Source organism: Podarcis vaucheri, assembly GCF_965113315.1.
Source record: "Podarcis vaucheri genome assembly, chromosome: 18".
Classification (NCBI taxonomy): domain Eukaryota; kingdom Metazoa; phylum Chordata; class Lepidosauria; order Squamata; family Lacertidae; genus Podarcis; species Podarcis vaucheri.
This window is the reverse complement of record NC_138756.1, coordinates 12,475,445-12,492,841: the sequence shown is the minus strand read 5'-3', so window position 1 is coordinate 12,492,841 and position 17,397 is coordinate 12,475,445. Positions and strand designations below refer to the sequence as shown.

At 51.9% G+C, this 17,397-nt stretch overlaps 2 protein-coding genes across 2 annotated transcripts in view; both read right to left on the bottom strand.

The window, feature by feature from the left end:
* The window catches only part of SIN3B (SIN3 transcription regulator family member B), a 27,263-nt gene extending 26,387 nt beyond the window's left edge, over positions 1-876 (bottom strand). The window contains exon 1 of the mRNA XM_082206265.1: positions 736-876. Coding sequence (XP_082062391.1) covers positions 736-855 — 120 coding nt within the window. The 5' untranslated portion in view covers positions 856-876. The remainder of the gene's footprint in view (positions 1-735) is intronic.
* A 6,859-nt stretch (positions 877-7,735) lies between these two features.
* LOC309522822 (vomeronasal type-2 receptor 26-like) lies at positions 7,736-13,736 on the bottom strand. The gene is made up of 4 exons (XM_082206435.1): positions 12,247-13,736; positions 10,489-10,707; positions 9,229-9,355; positions 7,736-9,016 (listed from the first exon to the last, which is right to left on the bottom strand). The coding sequence occupies exons 1-4, from the start codon at positions 12,739-12,741 to the stop codon at positions 8,106-8,108; spliced, it is 1,752 nt and encodes a 583-aa protein (XP_082062561.1). The 5' UTR covers positions 12,742-13,736; the 3' UTR covers positions 7,736-8,105.
* Between the last annotated feature and the right edge of the window lie 3,661 nt (positions 13,737-17,397).

Genomic DNA, 17,397 nt, shown 5'->3' with positions numbered 1-17,397 from the left:
GAGGGGGGAAGTATTCGGCTGAGGTGTTTACAACAATATAATAACGCAAAGGATATGGCGGGGGTGTTTGGGGAAGAAAGTATAGGGGCTTTGGCAAGGAAGTCTGCAGTGGGGACGGTCTAATGCATGCAGCTATTATTGATCATAGCAATAACAATAATAATCATGGTATACTCAATTGGATGGGGTCATCTAAGGCATGCAGCTATTAATAATAATATACTCAATGGGGGGGGGCATCCAGGAATAATAATAAGAAGACACTCAGGGCAGCCAAACCTGTAAACCCACAACCTAAAATCACAAAATTGATTAAAACAAAAACAAGAGAAGCCAAGGTTGTCCAGACCTATTTGCAAACTTCTCCCTGCATGGAGAAGAGAGTGCAAAAAACTCATCCTTATCCCCCCCCCCTCTTGCAAAGGAGGAGAGCTCAGCAAACCTTCCCTTTTTCCTTTCCTTTTTTATTTGGGGGGGGGGGCATTTTGGTGCTCAGGTCTTTCCCTGCCAATGCCTGACGATGCAACCTTCCTTTTTTGGGGGGGGCTTGTCTTTTCCCTAGCCAGAGCTGCAGGAGGGCAAAGGGGGGGGTGGGGGGGGGTCTCTGTGCCTATTCAGCCCCCCTTGCAGGAAGGGGGGACCCCCAAGAGGGAGACCCCACCCCATCTTGGGGAGTGTTAAAGGCCCCACTCCTCTGTGTTTGGGGGGGTGGCCCCCTCCCCCCAAGGGACTCACGTGGACGGGGAGCTTCTCCGAGGCGGGGGGCGCCGCTCCCCCCATCCTGCCCCCCATCCTGGGCCCGCCGCCGCTGCTGCTGCTGCTCCCCCGGCCGCCGCCGCCGCCCCCCGCCGCCATGTTGGCGCGCCTCCGCCTCCCCACAGCCCCGCGGCCGCGCGCACGCTCCGCAGCCAGGCCGCGCGCTCCCGTCACCACGCAGCAGCAGCACGTCGCCAAACGTCCAAAGGGGAGGCGCGGAAAGGAAAGCAGGCGGAACCTTTCCGGCCAGGGGAGAGGGAGGAGGCCGGAAGGGAAAAGGGACCGGACCAAAACAGAAAAAGACCGGATGGGAGGGAGGAGGGGGAAGCCGGAAGGAGGGAGGAAAGGAGAGAGAGGAGGGTGAGGGCTAGAGCGGCCCGGACAGAGAGGAGCAGTAGAGAGGGGAGGAGGGAGCGGGAAGAGGGGTGGAGACGGAAGGAGTGGGAGATAGGAAAAGGGAAGAGGGACACACGCACGCAGACACAATCAGAGGTTTACAGTCATGGGTTCTGGGTAGGGAAAGGGCCGTAAGAGACGATAGAGGTAGGAAAGGGTAGAAGGGCCTCAGGGGTAGGAAAGGGGTAGAGCGCTGTGGCCCTTCTGCCCCTTTCCCACCTCTGAAACCCCTGTACCCTTTTCCTAGCTCTATTGCTCTTCTACCCTTTCCTACCTCTCAGGCCCCTCTACGCTTTTCATAGCTCTGAGGCCCCTCTACCCCTATTCTGCCCCCAAGACCCCTCTACTTTTCATAGCTCTGTGGTTCCCCCTTCCCCCTAATCTGCCCCCGAGGCCCCTCTACCCCTTTCCTAGCTCTGTGGCTCCTCTGCCCCCCCCCGAGGCCCCTCTACCCTTCTCCTAGCACTATGGCCACTCTGCCCCCTCCCGAAGCCCCTCTACCCTACTCCTAGCTCTATGGCCACTCTGCCCCCCCCCCGAGGCCCTTCTACCCTTCACCTAGCTCTATGGCCACTCCGCCCCCCCCCCGAGGCCCCTCTACGCGTCTCCTAGCTCTATGGCCACTCAGCTCCCCCCCCCGAGGCCCTTCTACCCTTCTCCTAGCTCTATGGCCACTCTGCCCCCCCCCGAGGCCCCTCTACCCTTCTCCTAGCTCTATGGCTACTCTTCCCCCCCCCCCGAGGCCCCTCTACCCTTCTCCTAGCTCTATGGCCACTCTGCCCCCCCCCCCCGAGGCCCTTCTACCCTTCACCTAGCTCTATGGCCACTCTGCCCCCCCCCGAGGCCCCTCTACCCTTCTCCTAGCTCTATGGCCACTCAGCCCCCCCCCCGAGGCCCTTCTACCCTTCTCCTAGCTCTATGGCCACTCTGCCCCCCCCCCGAGGCCCCTCTACGCGTCTCCTAGCTCTATGGCCTCTCAGCCCCCCCCCGAGGCCCTTCTACCCTTCTCCTAGCTCTATGGCCACTCTGCCCCCCCCGAGGCCCCTCTACGCGTCTCCTAGCTCTATGGCCACTCTGCCCCCCCCGAGGCCCCTCTACCCTTCTCCTAGCTCTATGGCCACTCTGCCCCCCCCCCCGAGGCCCCTCTAACTTCTCCTAGCTCTATGGCTACTCTGCCCCCCCCAAGGCCCCTCTACGTGTCTCCTAGCTCTATGGCCACTCAGCCCCCCCCCGAGGCCCTTCTACCCTTCTCCTAGCTCTATGGCTACTCTGCCCCCCCCCCCGAGGCCCCTCTACGCGTCTCCTAGCTCTATGGCTACTCTGCCCCCCCCCCTAGGCCCCTCTACCCTTCTCCTAGCTCTATGGCCACTCTGCCCCCCCCGAGGCCCCTCTAACTTCTCCTAGCTCTATGGCCACTCAGCCCCCCCCCGAGGCCCTTCTACCCTTCTCCTAGCTCTATGGCTACTCTGCCCCCCCCCGAGGCCCCTCTAACTTCTCCTAGCTCTATGGCCACTCAGCCCCCCCCCGAGGCCCTTCTACCCTTCTCCTAGCTCTATGGCTACTCTGCCCCCCACTAGGCCCCTCTACCCTTCTCCTAGCTCTATGGCCACTCTGCCCCCCCCGAGGCCCCTCTACCCTTCTCCTAGCTCTATGGCCACTCTGCCCCCCCCCCGAGGCCCCTCTACGTGTCTCCTAGCTCTATGGCCACTCCGCCCCCCCGCCGAGGCCCCTCTACCCTTCTCCTAGCTCTATGGCCACTCTGCCCCCCCCCAGGCCCCTCTACGTGTCTCCTAGCTCTATGGCTACTCTGCCCCCCCTAGGCCCCTCTACACTTCTCCTAGCTCTATGGCTACTCTGCCCCCCCAGGCCCCTCTACGTGTCTCCTAGCTCTATGGCCACTCTGCCCCCCCTCGAGGCCCCTCTACCCTTCTCCTAGCTCTATGGCCACTCCGCGCCCCCCAGGCCCCTCTACCCTTCTCCTAGCTCTATGGCCACTCTGCCCCCCCCACGAGGCCCTTCTACCCTTCTCCTAGCTCTATGGCCACTCTGCCCCCCCCCCGAGGCCCCTCTACGTGTCTCCTAGCTCTATGGCCACTCCGCCCCCCCCACCGAGGCCCCTCTACCCTTCTCCTAGCTCTATGGCCACTCTGCCCCCCCCGAGGCCCCTCTACGTGTCTCCTAGCTCTATGGCCACTCCGCCCCCCCGCCGAGGCCCCTCTACCCTTCTCCTAGCTCTATGGCCACTCTGCCCCCCCAGGCCCCCCTCTACGTGTCTCCTAGCTCTATGGCCACTCTGCCCCCCCCCACGAGGCCCCTCTACGCGTCTCCTAGCTCTATGGCCACTCTGCCCCCCCCCCGAGGCCCCTCTACCCTTCTCCTAGCTCTATGGCTACTCTGCCCCCCCCTAGGCCCCTCTACCCTTCTCCTAGCTCTATGGCCACTCCGCGCCCCCCAGGCCCCTCTACCCTTCTCCTAGCTCTATGGCCACTCTGCCCCCCCCGAGGCCCCTCTACCCTTCTCCTAGCTCTATGGCTACTCTGCCCCCCCCCTAGGCCCCTCTACCCTTCTCCTAGCTCTATGGCCACTCTGCCCCCCCCGAGGCCCCTCAAACTTCTCCTAGCTCTATGGCCACTCTGCCCCCCCCGAGGCCCCTCTACGTGTCTCCTAGCTCTATGGCCACTCTGCCCCCCCGAGAACCCTCTACCCTTCTCCTAGCTCTATGGCCACTCTGGCCCCCCCCCCGAGGCCCCTCTACGTGTCTCCTAGCTCTATGGCTACTCTGCCCCCCCCCCGAGGCCCCTCTACGTGTCTCCTAGCTCTATGGCTACTCTGCCCCCCCAGGCCCCTCTACGTGTCTCCTAGCTCTATGGCCACTCTGCCCCCCCTCGAGGCCCCTCTACCCTTCTCCTAGCTCTATGGCCACTCCGCGCCCCCCCAGGCCCCTCTACCCTTCTCCTAGCTCTATGGCCACTCTGCCCCCCCCACGAGGCCCCTCTACGCGTCTCCTAGCTCTATGGCCACTCTGCCCCCCCCCGAGGCCCCTCTACCCTTCTCCTAGCTCTATGGCTACTCTGCCCCCCCCCGAGGCCCCTCTACCCTTCTCCTAGCTCTATGGCTACTCTGCCCCCCCTAGGCCCCTCTACCCTTCTCCTAGCTCTATGGCCACTCTGCCCCCCCCGAGGCCCCTCTAACTTCTCCTAGCTCTATGGCCACTCTGCCCCCCCCCCGAGGCCCCTCTACGTGTCTCCTAGCTCTATGGCCACTCCGCCCCCCCGCCGAGGCCCCTCTACCCTTCTCCTAGCTCTATGGCCACTCTGCCCCCCCCAGGCCCCTCTACGTGTCTCCTAGCTCTATGGCCACTCTGCCCCCCCCTCGAGGCCCCTCTACCCTTCTCCTAGCTCTATGGCCACTCCGCGCCCCCCCCAGGCCCCTCTACCCTTCTCCTAGCTCTATGGCCACTCTGCCCCCCCACGAGGCCCCTCTACGCGTCTCCTAGCTCTATGGCCACTCTGCCCCCCCCCCACGAGGCCCCTCTACCCTTCTCCTAGCTCTATGGCTACTCTGCCCCCCCCCTAGGCCCCTCTACCCTTCTCCTAGCTCTATGGCCACTCTGCCCCCCCCGAGGCCCCTCTACCCTTCTCCTAGCTCTATGGGCACTCTGCCCCCCCCGCCGAGGCCCCTCTACACTACACCTAGCTCTATGGCCACTCTGCCCCCCCCCCAGGCCCCTCTACGTGTCTCCTAGCTCTATGGCCACTCTGCCCCCCCCCTCGAGGCCCCTCTACCCTTCTCCTAGCTCTATGGCCACTCCGCGCCCCCCAGGCCCCTCTACCCTTCTCCTAGCTCTATGGCCACTCTGCCCCCCCCCACGAGGCCCCTCTACGCGTCTCCTAGCTCTATGGCCACTCTGCCCCCCCCACGAGGCCCCTCTACCCTTCTCCTAGCTCTATGGCTACTCTGCCCCCCCCCCCTAGGCCCCTCTACGTGTCTCCTAGCTCTATGGCCACTCTGCCCCCCCCCCGAGGCCCCTCTACCCTTCTCCTAGCTCTATGGCCACTCCGCCCCCCCCCCGAGGCCCTTCTACCCTTCTCCTAGCTCTATGGCTACTCTGCCCCCCACTAGGCCCCTCTACCCTTCTCCTAGCTCTATGGCCACTCTGCCCCCCCCCCGAGGCCCCTCTACCCTTCTCCTAGCTCTATGGCCACTCCGCCCCACCCGAGGCCCCTCTACCCTTATCCTAGCTCTATGGCCAGTCTGCCCCCCCGGGAGGCCCCTCTACGCGTCTCCTAGCTCTATGGCCAGTCTGCCCCCCCCCCTGAATCCCCTCTACCCTTCTCCTAGCTCTATGGCCACTTAGTGGCCGAATAGGGGGGCAGAGGGGACCACAGAGCTGTGAAAAATGTAGAGGGGTCTCAGGGGCAGAATTGGGGGCAGAGGGGACTACAGAGCTAGGAAAAGGGTAGAGGGGTCTCAGGGGCAGAATAGGGGGAAGGGGGGACCACAAAGCTAGGAAAAGTGTAGAGGGGTCTTAGGGACAGAATAGGGGGAAGAGGGGACCACAGAGCTAGGAAAAGTGTAGAGGGGTGTCAGAGGCAGAATAGGGGGCAGAGGGGACCACAGAGCTGTGAAAAGGGTAGAGGGGTCTGAGAGGCAGAATATGGAGAAGAGTGGACCACAGAGCTATGAAAAGGGTAGAGGGGTCTCAGGGGTAGAATAGGGTTAAGAGGGGACCACAGAGCTATGAAAAGGGTAGAGGGGTCTCAGGGGTAGAATAGGTGGAAGATGGGACCACAGAGCTATGAAAAATGTAGAGGGGTCTCAGGGGCAGAATAGGGGGAAGAGGGGCCACAGAGCTGTGAAAAGAGTAGAGGGGTCTCAGGGGCAGAATAGGGGGCAGAGGGGACCACAGAGCTGTGAAAAGGGTAGAGGGGTCTCAGGGGCAGAATAGGGGGAAGATTGGACCACAGAGCCATGAAAAGTATAGAGGAGTCTCAGGGGCAGAATAGGGGGAAGAGGGGACCACGGAGCTATGAAAAGGGTAGTGGGGTCTCAGGGGTAGAATAGGGGGAAGATGGGACCACAGAGCTATGAAAAATGTAGAGGGGTGTCAGGGGCAGAATAGGGGTAGAGGGGCCACAGAGCTAGGAAAAGGGTAGAGGGGTCTCAGAGCTATGAAAAGGGATAGAGGGGCCACAGAGCTGTGAAAAGGGTAGAGGGGTCTCAGAGGGAGGAAGGGGGGTAAGGGGGCCACAGAGCTATGAAAAGGGTAGAGGCGTCTCAGAGGTAGGAAGGGTGTAAGGGGGCCACAGAGCTATGAAAAGGGTAGAGGAGTCTCAGAGGCAGAATAGGGGTAGAGGGGCCACAGAGCTGTGAAAAGGGTAGAGGGGTCTCAGAGGGAGGAAGGGGGGTAAGGGGGCCACAGAGCTATGAAGAGGGTAGAGGGGTCTCAGAGGTAGGAAAGGGGTAGCGGGGCAACAGAGGTAGAGGGAGGGCAGGACTCAAACCCATGGCTTCAAGTCACAAGAAAGGAGATTCCAACTAAACATCAGGAAGAACTTTATGGGAGTAAGAGCTGTTCGGCAGTGGATCGGGCTCCCTTGAGAGGTTGTGGACTCTCCTTCCTTGGAGTTCTTAAAGAAGAGGTTGGATGGTCAGCTGTCAAGAATGCTTTAGCTCAGATTCCTGCATTTCAGGGGTCAGACTAGATGACCCCTGAGGTCCCTTCCAATTCTATGAAAAGTCTTGATAAAGTCATGCTTCAGATGCTGACGCGTTGCCGCAAACCCAAGGATTTCTTAACAGGACTCTAGATAACAAATCGGTATTTTGTAACAAGATCTACTGCCTGTTGCAACATCACCAGATGTGCATCGATAGCACCAGATGCTTATTTCAGAGTTGCAGATGGAGGTGCGTGAGCCCATTTTTAATCTGGTGGAAGACTAACAGGGAACAACGTGGCCATTCAAATGGAATTTGTTCCTGTTAGCAGGTGGTAAAGTAAACTTGTGCTCTGCTTGGGGCTCCCTTTGAAGGTGACGCAGAAACTGCAACTAATCCAGAATGTGGCAGCCAGACTGGGGACTGGGAATGGAGACCACATAACACCGGTCCCGAAAGACCTTCATTGGCTCCCAGGACGTTTCCGAGCACAATTCAAAGTGTTGGTGCTGACCTTGAAAGCCCTAAATGGCCCAGTAGACCTGAAGGAGCGCCTCCACCCCCATCGTCCACCCCGGACGCCGGGGTCCATCTCCCGAGGGCCTTCTGGCGGTTCCCTCCCTGCGAGAAGTAAGGTTACAGAGGGCCTTCTTGGTGCTGGCGCCCGTCCTGTGGAACGCCCTCCCATCAGATGTCAAGGAAACAAGGAGGAGATGGAATAGGACGTCCCTATTTTCAGGGGAGAAATGTTGGGAGGGGGTGAGTGTGTGCATATGATATCAGCAAACAATATATATATTTTTGATTTTTCCAATTTTTTCCAAATCAGCCACAGATTAAAACAAATTTAATACAATGTTTCCAGAAACTGATTTCCCGCATTTTGTTCTCAAAGCATCCAAAGTTTCCCTCTTGTTGCTGCTTTATTTTCCTAGTTCCCCACTTTTGAAACACCACAAAAGAGTTGATTTATTTATATTTTTAATGGCCTTTCCCGGCTCTTCAATTTTATTTCCAACAAACTGAATGATTAGAGAGGAAGAAGGAACATTTAGCAAAGCATGGAAATACGTGGCTATCTTTTTTTGGCTAGATCTTTTTTAAAGACAGAATATATAGCTGTAAGTATTAAATGGTCCCCCTATTTTAACTCAAATAGCAGCAATCGGCTTCCTCTCAACTCCAAGAAAACCACAACACTAATAAACAGCGGCACAATAGTCAGAAAAAAACCAGATACGGAATGGAATTTATTTGTTTACTGTACAGAATAATTTAACTTAAGAATTCTGTTAAATTATCTTACACCTTTTCCTAACTAGATGATCTTTGCTGTTGAGGTGAGGCCTCAGGAGAATAATGTAACATTTGGGGAAGAAAACGCAACCCAGGAGCCCAGCGCCGGAGGCCAAGATGGAGAAGATCTCCACGGCCACCGTGAACTTGCCCTTGGTGCTCAGGTAGGTTGGGACGAAGGAAACCCAAACGCTGCAAAAGACCAACATGCTGAAGGTGATGAACTTGGCTTCGTTGAAACTATCGGGCAACTTTCTAGCGAAGAAAGCCACCAGGAAGCTGACGAGAGCCAGGAAACCCAGGAAACTCAGGACGGTGTAAAACATGGCGGCCGAACCTTCATTGCATTCGACTACGATCTCTCCTGGCGTGGAATGGAAGTCCAGGTTTGGGAATGGCGGAGAGGTTGCGAGCCAGACGGCGCAGATAACGGCTTGGATAAACGGGCAGGCCACCACAATGGAGTTGGCCGGTTGTCTCCGCAAAACCTTCCTCGCCACGTTTCCCGGCTGGGTGGCCACGAAGGCCAGGACAACTGTGACGGTTTTTGCCAGTACGGAAGAGACGGCAACAGAGAAGACGGTGCCGAAAGCCATTTGACGGAGAAGGCAGATGGTCTTCTTGGGACGGCCGATGAAGAGGAAGGGGCAGAGGAAGCAGAGCTGGAGGGAGACGAGGAGGACGTAGGTGAGGTCTCGGTTGTTGGCTTTGACAATGGGTGTGTCGCGTTGCTGGATGAAGATCGCCAGCACTAGGGAGGTTGTGAGGAACAGCAGGAGAGCCAGAGAAGCTAAAACCATCCCAAGAACATCTTGGTAAGAGAGGAAGTTGGTCTTCTTGGAAATACACTGGTCTTGGTTCTTGTTTGGGTATTGATCTTCGGGGCACTTGGTGCAGTGAACTGCGTCTGGTACAAAGAAACAGAACTGAGATACTTGGCACATGCGACGAAGTTTCTTTTTGTGTTATTGACCCAATGAAATGGCGTCATTCACCCAAACATTCCTGGAAACCTTCTCTCTTTAAATGTACCCCTCACCCCAGGTTTCTCTATCTCTCCAAGCCACTCTTGTCTGAACAACTTCCGCACTTTAATTTGGGTGCCTAAGCTGGACTGACCTGTCTGGTTAGAGAAGGTCCCTTCTGGGCAAGAGACACATTCGTAGCAGCAAACCGGCCTCCCCTCTAAAACCTTTCTGCTCTGTCCTGGAGGGCAACTTTCTACACACCTGGAGAATGGAGTCTTCTAAAATGGAAAGAAAGAAAAAACATTGCTGGGTTTTTCTCTGCACGAGGTGAACGTTTCTCTCTTGCTACTTCGAAGAACTTCCTTCTTGCTGATAACAAGTGGACAACTTGTGGGGTGAGGGAAACATGTTGGTAAGTTATTCGGCACCACAAAAATAGAAACCCAGCTCTCTTAATAATAATAATAATTTATATCGTGTCATCTATGCACATAGCTCTGTACAGAACTAAGCAATAGAATAGAATTTATTATTTATACCCAGCTCATCTGGCTGGGTTTCCCCAGCCACTCTGGGCGGCTTCCAACAGAGTATTAAAATATGAACAACACAATACAAATTAATAATTTTAACATGCATCATTCAGAAGTCATTTCAATGCCTATCATAAAACCAGCTAGCCAAAACAGCTATTGCAATTCTGGGCTGCATCAACAGAAGTCGAGTGTCCAGATCAAGTGAAGTCATAGTCCCGCTCTATTCTGCCCTGGTCAGGCCACACCTGGAATACTGTGTCCAGTTCTGGACACCACAATTTAAGAAGGATGTGGACAAGCTGGAAGGTGCGCAGAGGAGGGATGGTCAAGGGTCTGGAAGCCATGCCTGATGAGGAACGGTTGAAGGAGTTGAGAATGTTTAGTCTGGAAAAGAGGAGGCTGAGAGGAGATACGATAGCCATCTTCAAATATCTGAAGGGCTGTCACATTGAAGCATGGTACAATTGACACACCAAGGAAGTGATCCCCATTGCAGCCTTTTGTATGAAAATGAGAGGATTAACATGAGTTTGTAGGGAACCAACCCAAAGGCGATTCCAACAATCTAAGCAGGAAATAACCAGAGTTTGAGCTAAAAATGTATTACCAGTAGAAACCGGAAGAGAAGGATGAATGCTAGCTCCGTTACGGAGAATGGAATCTAGTGCATAGACAATATTTAGTCAAAAACTTTCAACTAAATAAAGCCATTGGTGTGATTCGGCAAAGGATGCTGTTACATTGCCAAAGGCTTTGGCAGCAATTTTTCAAGCAAGGGGTTCGATAGCAAGTTGCCATGCTCTTTTCTAAGTTGTCTTCTGTCTGCCCCAACCTAAGAATTGGACATGAATATGGAGTATTCAGATTGCCTGCACCTGAGTAACCCACACGATTGCATCTGGGTTAACACTGAAGTCCTCTCCTGGCGCTGCGCGAGGATCCAAACCTCCAACTTTCACTTCGGCCCACGATCCGTTGGGGAAGAAGACGCCGTTCAGAATATCATAGGCTGCCGGTCTCTTGTCATGTTCTGTAAAATATATCTCATCCCCAGCCGTGTTGTTAAACCGAATCTTCCTCAAAGAGGCCAGAATCTGAAATTAAAGAGATGAGATAGTATTTGTAACACCTGATAAATTATCTAAAATGTATAAGAAGGTTTCTAATAACTGCTGCAAGTGCAAAGAGATGATTCTCTTTTCCCCCCATATGCGGGGGACTTGTAAAAAAGCAAGGGTATTTGGGGAAATGATATGTGATGAGATGAAAAAGATGTTTGAACCGAATATATAAAAAACAGCAACAACAAACACTCCTGAAGCTGTTCTTCTAAGGATTACAGGGATAGAAATTGCAAAGAAAATGGTTGTTTATGTATATAACTACAGGAGCTAGGATTCTTTATGCTCAGAAATGGAAAAAGTTCCCAGTAGAGAAGAACAGATCAGCAAAGTTATGGACTATGTCGAACCAGCAAAGCTAACAGATAAAATGAGATTGTTGGTGTTTTGATGGTTGCCTCTTTCTTGGAACAATGGAAGCATTTCCCCCGGGTTACTTGAAGAAATACTACAGCATGAAGCATCCGCCAGCAGGTTTTTAACTATGAGCAACAGAACGATTAAAGATTATTGCCTTACGACTATGTTTTTTAAAAATAGGGGAGACAGGGTTCGGCAAAGCGGGGGTGGGGATAAGAAAAACATGGAAAATGTGGTGGGAAGTTGATAATGTTTAAAATAGGTATTGGAGTTTTTACGTAGAACTTTTGGAAATTTAATCAGAAATGGGATGAAAGAGGTTTGGCAAGTTGCGGTTGTGAAACAGGTCTGGAGAGTTGTGGCGATGTATTAGTGGTGTATGGAAGTGAGAGCTGGACCATAAAGAAGGCTGGTGGCCAAAGAATTGATGCTTTTGAATTCTGGTGCTGGAGGAGACTCTGGAGAGTCCCATGGACTGCAAGAAGATCCAACCTCTCCATTCTGAAGGAAACCAGCCCTGAGTGCTCACTGGAAGGACAGATCCTGAAGCTGAGGCTCCAAGACTTTGGCCACCTCCTGAGAAGAGAAGACTCCCTGGAAAAGACCCTGATGTTGGGAAAGATGGAGGGCGCAAGGAGAAGGGGACGACGGAGGACGAGATGGTGGGACAGTGTTCTCGAAGCTGCCAGCATGAGTTTGACCAAACTGTGGGAGGCAGTGGAAGACAGGAGTGCCTGGCGTGCTCTTGTCCAGGGGGTCACGAAGAGTCGGACACGACTAAACGACTAAACAACAAATTGTGAGACAACCATTGTGATGAGTTGACTTTGGACCTGCCCTCTGTTTTCTTAAAGAGAAAAGATTGCTGTGGGTCGGATTCAAGTGGAGATCAGAGATGTGGTCTAGGTGGGGAGACTGAGCAGCCTTTCAGAAAAAGCCCCATGGCACCTCTGGGCTCTTTGGAACTTCCTTGACCCTCGCTGACATCTTCTCAGGACTCCAGAGAGGGTCCTCTCATGAGCCAACTCCCCTCTCTTGCCTTTTCCAGGTTCGAACCCAATGATTTGATGGTTTCCTGGCGCCACGCGGATACGCAGTTGCACGCGAGTTGATCATGCTGTAGTGGGGAACTTGGTTCTGCAAAGACGTTACCTGCCAAGGCTGGAGATTCAGAAGTCTCTTGCCGTCTGGCACCATTGCAAGTTTGGGTCCAGTTGAATACATGGCGTCATGTAACGCGTGGGCCGTAGAATAGACAGCGTTGTAGATGCTGTAACTGTAGCCGGTCATCTCCGTCGAAAACACAAAGGTTGGGAGATCCTCTGGTTTTTCCTGGCCTGTGCAGTTCCGCTGGTTCTTTGAAACGTTCTGGTCCGGTTTCAGAAATTTACAGTCAAATGCCACTTCCCACCAGCCACGGAGAAAGACGTCTTCTGGAGACCGGTATGGATCTAAAGCAGAGAGAAATTTGTCGAACCCAGGCACTTTTCTCGTGCGGATTTTGAAGAAAATGGACCCATGGAAATGTTTCAGATACTTAAACGTTCTGGCAGATCTCGCAGCAGCAAAATCCCACCGGGATGTCAGGATCCAAACCTTCCCAACTGAGGTCCCCTTGTTTTTCATCAGTTGGGTGATAGGCGCCATTAAATATCTGATGGAATTGGCGTCTACAAAGAAAACCACTGTCTGAGCCTCACTCTTGTAAACCTTCGAAAATTGTTTCGCCCATTGTTTCAAATGCTGCAAAAAGACATGGGTCTCTGGCACAGCCTTTTCCGTGAATGCCACGCAGATGTCGTTCTGGGCGAGGAGCGGTGCCAAAGTCTGGATGAAAATTTCGCCGCTGTCATCCTCCGAAGCGATGAGTCCCACCCAATTCCAGCGGAAATGCAGGAATAGCGAGACTAAACCCCTGAACTGAAGGATCTCGTTGGGGTCGATGCGATAGAAAGAAGGAGATGCAAATCCCAGTTTGGGTGAGCCGTAACCGAGCTGAAAGAAGGAATGGCTTTATTTCCTATACGATACAATAATCTTTCTTGTCATTGTCCCATCAACGAAATTGAAAAAATCTACATCAGTCATTCAAAAACCCACAAGCCACAACTGCTGCTCGTATTTTGTTAGCTAAAAAGTGGAAAACCCAAGAATTACCAACGATAGAAGAATGGCAGATGAAGATGATGGATTTTTCAGAGCTAGCCGACCTAACCAGAAGAGTCTGCGACCAGGAGGAGAAGGAGTATCAGGAAGAGTGGAATAAATTTAATGATTATTTAGTTAAATATGTTAAGTTAAACTAACTGAAAACAGCTTGCAGATACCTAATTGGCTTAGGATTTTATTTATGTTAAGTGTTGAATTAATATGTTTAATTTAGTAAAGTGAAGATTTAAGGATGTTATTGTTTAAGTTAAATTTTATAAGAATTGTGACTTGGGAAACCGTTAAAAGGATATACAATGAAATTCAACCAAGGAGAAGCAGGGAAGTCACTTAACAAAGTTAATAAGTGTAATTTTCAATAAGGCTATGATTTATGTTTATCCTATGTGTTTGTTTGTTTATAATATTGTGAAAACCAATAAATTTTTTTGGGGAAAAACAACAACCCACAAGCCTGCTATCCCAGCCGGGTTAACCCCCTAAAAACTCTGATACCCCATAAGTGAATACAATATACTCACATAAAGACTACCTTAAAGGTAAAGGTAAAGGTACCCCTGCCCGAACGGGCCAGTCTTGACAGACTCTGGGGTTTGTGCGCCCATCTCACATCTATTGGCCGGGGGCCAGCGCTGTCCAGAGACACTTCCGGGTCACGTGGCCAGCGTGACAAAGCTGCATCTGGCGAGCCAGCGCAGCACACGGAACGCCGTTTACCTTCCCGCTGGTAAGCGGTCCCTATTTATCTACTTGCCCCCGGGGGTGCTTTCGAACTGCTAGGTTGGCAGGCGCTGGGACCGAGCAGTGGGAGCGCACCCCGCCGCGGGGATTCGAACTGCCGACCTTTCGATCGGCAAGCCCTAGGCGCTGAGGCTTTAACCCACAGCGCCACCCGCGTCCCTAAAAAAGAGACTACCTTACACTGCGTTTAAAACCAAAATCTCGTTTGGATAATGTTTCTCAGGAGGCTAGCCCTAGTCTTTATAACCCTGGACCTTCTTCCAGCAGGCAGAAGCTGAAAGAGATCATTGCACTGTCCTGCGCAATCTCTGCAAGTTTCTTATGGCATCTGGAAGCGTAGATTTGATCCAAGGTGGGAAGAGTGCGCCCAGTTATTCTCTTCACAGTCTTCACAACCCTGGACAGTATTGTTTTTTTCCGGTAGAAAAGGTGGCCCACACGCCACGGAGCTGTTTTGCAGAGCGTGGGTTTTGCATCCCTGCGCCGAAGGAGCCCAGAACCCTGCTCGGTTTCTCTCCTTACCTGCGGGATCTTGAAGGCGCTCAGGATCGACGCCATCTGCCTTGACGTCTTTGAGTCGAGGCTGCCAATGACGGACAGCAGCTTGTCCTGCTTGTCGCAGTTGTAGTTTGGCACCATTTGTCTCCGCGTGGAGATCAGGGCAAGGCTGGTTTCCGTGGGCTTGTTTGCAAAACTGCTTTCCTGGTAGATGCGGGAGCCCAGAGTGGTGTTGGGCAAAAGCATCAAGTCCCTGTTGAGTTCCTGGATGGCAAAACCCAAAGCCAGAATATACTGGTAGTTCTTGGGCAAAGGGCTACAACGAGAGTAGTAACATTTCCTGAGAATCCTCCGAAAAAACAATCTCTCAAAGGACCTGTTGAGGGCATTTTACCACTGTACAGCACAGAGTGTATTAACTTATGGTCTGCCTGTGTGGTTTGGGAGCTGCACGGCCAGGGAAGAAGACTGCGGAGAGAATAATGGGGTGCACTCTTCCCACCTTGGATCAAATCTATCCTGCCAGGTGCCGTAAGAAAGCGGCAGAGATAGCGCAGGACAGTGCGCACCCCGGAAATGATCTCTTTCAGCTTCTGCCTTCTGGGTTATAAAGACTAGGAATAGCCGCCTGAGAAACAGTTTCTATCCAAATGCGATTTTGGTTTTAAACACAGTGTAAGGGAGTCTCTATAGGAGTATATTGTATTTAATTATGGGGTGTCAGAGTTTTTAGGGGGCTGACCAGGCTGGGATAGATGGGATAGCAGGCTTGCGGGTTTTTGAATGTCTGATGTAGTTTTTTTCAATTTCGTTGTTCTGTATGGGACAAGGACAATAAAGATTATCGTATCGTATTGTGTGTAATAGGGGTTTAACTTTTTAAAAAATGATTTCCTGTATCATAAAGGGCTGAAGTTCTGCTTAGAAACGCTGAAAAAGGGACTAATTCCTCTCCGTTGCAAAGTACTCCCCCCCAAAAAAAAATATACCCAGAGTCCTTTCTGTTTGGGGATAATTGTGTACAGCCGAAAACTCTGGCAGCATTAAGATAAATTCAACAGTGCAGATAAGTTTTGATGGATGCAATAACGGAATACTGAATATTGTTTGTTTGTTTTTTTGTAAAATGTGTAAAATGAACCATGGAAGGAGAAGAAGGGATGTCATTGATATCTTAAGGATGTAAAAAGGAGTGCTTTGAATTGTGACACAGAAAATTTAATAAAAATTGGATATAAAGATTATTATTGCACTTTAAAAAAATACTGGGCTAATCCACAATTTCGGCCTCGCCGGGAACTTACATGAAATGGGGGGAGTCCCCTTCTCTGAAATACTGTTCAAAGGATAAGTTTCTGACTAGAGCTCTGAAGAGAGGCAAATTCCCACCGACAATGAGATCACCTGGGCTGTAGCAGTTTTCCTGGAGTCGCAAAGGTCTGATGAATTGTCTTCTGATCATCAGCATTGCACAGCTGTCCTGCGACAACAGCCAACACAAAAACATCAACCACGTCATCTGCAGCCGGAAAAATATTATCCCTCCTAAAGCAATGGCACTTTTGCAGAACCCGATTTCCAAACCACCCAATTTCATCAGGGGTTTCAGATAATAGGATAAATATACCGTGGTCAAAATTGCCATTTTTCCCATCCCAGCCCCGCCAGGAAAAGCTCTGAATATTATTATTTGGTTTTAATCACAGGTGTTCTTTCTTGCGTTCTTCGTTTTCTTGATTATTGGTATTTAGAACCCTCCAAGGGGTGAAGAGGAATTGTGACGTTAAATAAAAATAATTAACGCCATCTGCGTAATTCTAGGTTCTCCCCACAATTTGGTGAGAAGCCGAGGGGGGAAAACATGTTTTCATCGCATGGATTGGGCCGTTGTTGAATGGTTTGGAAAAGATTGGGGCATGGTTGTATACAGTGCTGGATTTACGTATAAGCTAAACAAGCTCTAGCTTAGGGCCACACTCTCTTGGCCCCCCCAAAAAAAAATTAAAGGGGAAAAACAACAACTGGATGTATATATTTCCAAAATACAAGATAAAAAATAAATAAAACCTACATCCAGCAACAGTGTTTAGTGTTGTGTAGGCTCCTCAGGTGTAAGTCATGGGCCCCGCCTGCTCCCTAAAATATCATGGGATATTCAGAGAAATATATATACCGTATTTTTCGCTCTATAAGATGCACCAGACCACAAGACGCACCTAGTTTTTGGAGGAGGAAAACAAGAAAAAAAATATTATGAATCTCAGAAGCCAGAACAGCAAGAGGGATCGCTGTGCAGCGAAAGCAGCAATCCCTCTTGCTGTTCTGGCTTCTGGGATAGCTGCACAGCCTGCATTCGCTCCATAAGACGCACACACATTTCCCCTTACTTTTTAGGAGGGGAAAAGTGAGTCTGATAGAGCAAAAAATACAGTATATATGGATAGGTATTTAGCATTCTTACAACTTGACATTTGTCAAATCAAATAAAAATGATTTTTTTTAAAAAAAAAGATAAAATATCCCGTCATTTCTGCAACATCTGTCCTGCGATCAAATCTTGGGAATTTCGCTGAGCAGGCGCTGGCTGTAACTGCTGGGAGTTGTAGCGCAGTCTGCCCAGAGGGCGCCAGGTTAGCAATGCCTGGCTGCAAGACAGGAAAGTGGCCCAGGGCTTCGAGATCTGATGCACCGATTTTGGGGTTGAAGAGAGAAAAACAAGGGGATGAACGTCAGCCTAACACATCCTTAGCACGAGGCAGCTGCTCTGTATACGCAGGTGCGGAATTGGGTAAGTGTAGAGGGGCCTCATGGGGCCTCATTTGGCCTTCTGGTGGTTCCCTCTCTCCTGGAATAGACGCTTGTTCCACAACGTGCCAGAGCCATGTTCTCTGTTTT

Coding starts and splice junctions, on each gene's coding strand:
- LOC309522822 (XM_082206435.1), bottom strand. CDS start 12,741: ATGGCGCCTATCACCCAACTGATGAAAAACAAGGGGACCTCAGTTGGG. Junction 10,708..12,246: donor TGAATCTCCAGCCTTGGCAG/GTAACGTCTTTG, acceptor CTTTAATTTCAG/ATTCTGGCCTCTTTGAGGAA. Junction 9,017..9,228: donor GACCTTCTCTAACCAGACAG/GTCAGTCCAGCT, acceptor TCTTTGTACCAG/ACGCAGTTCACTGCACCAAG.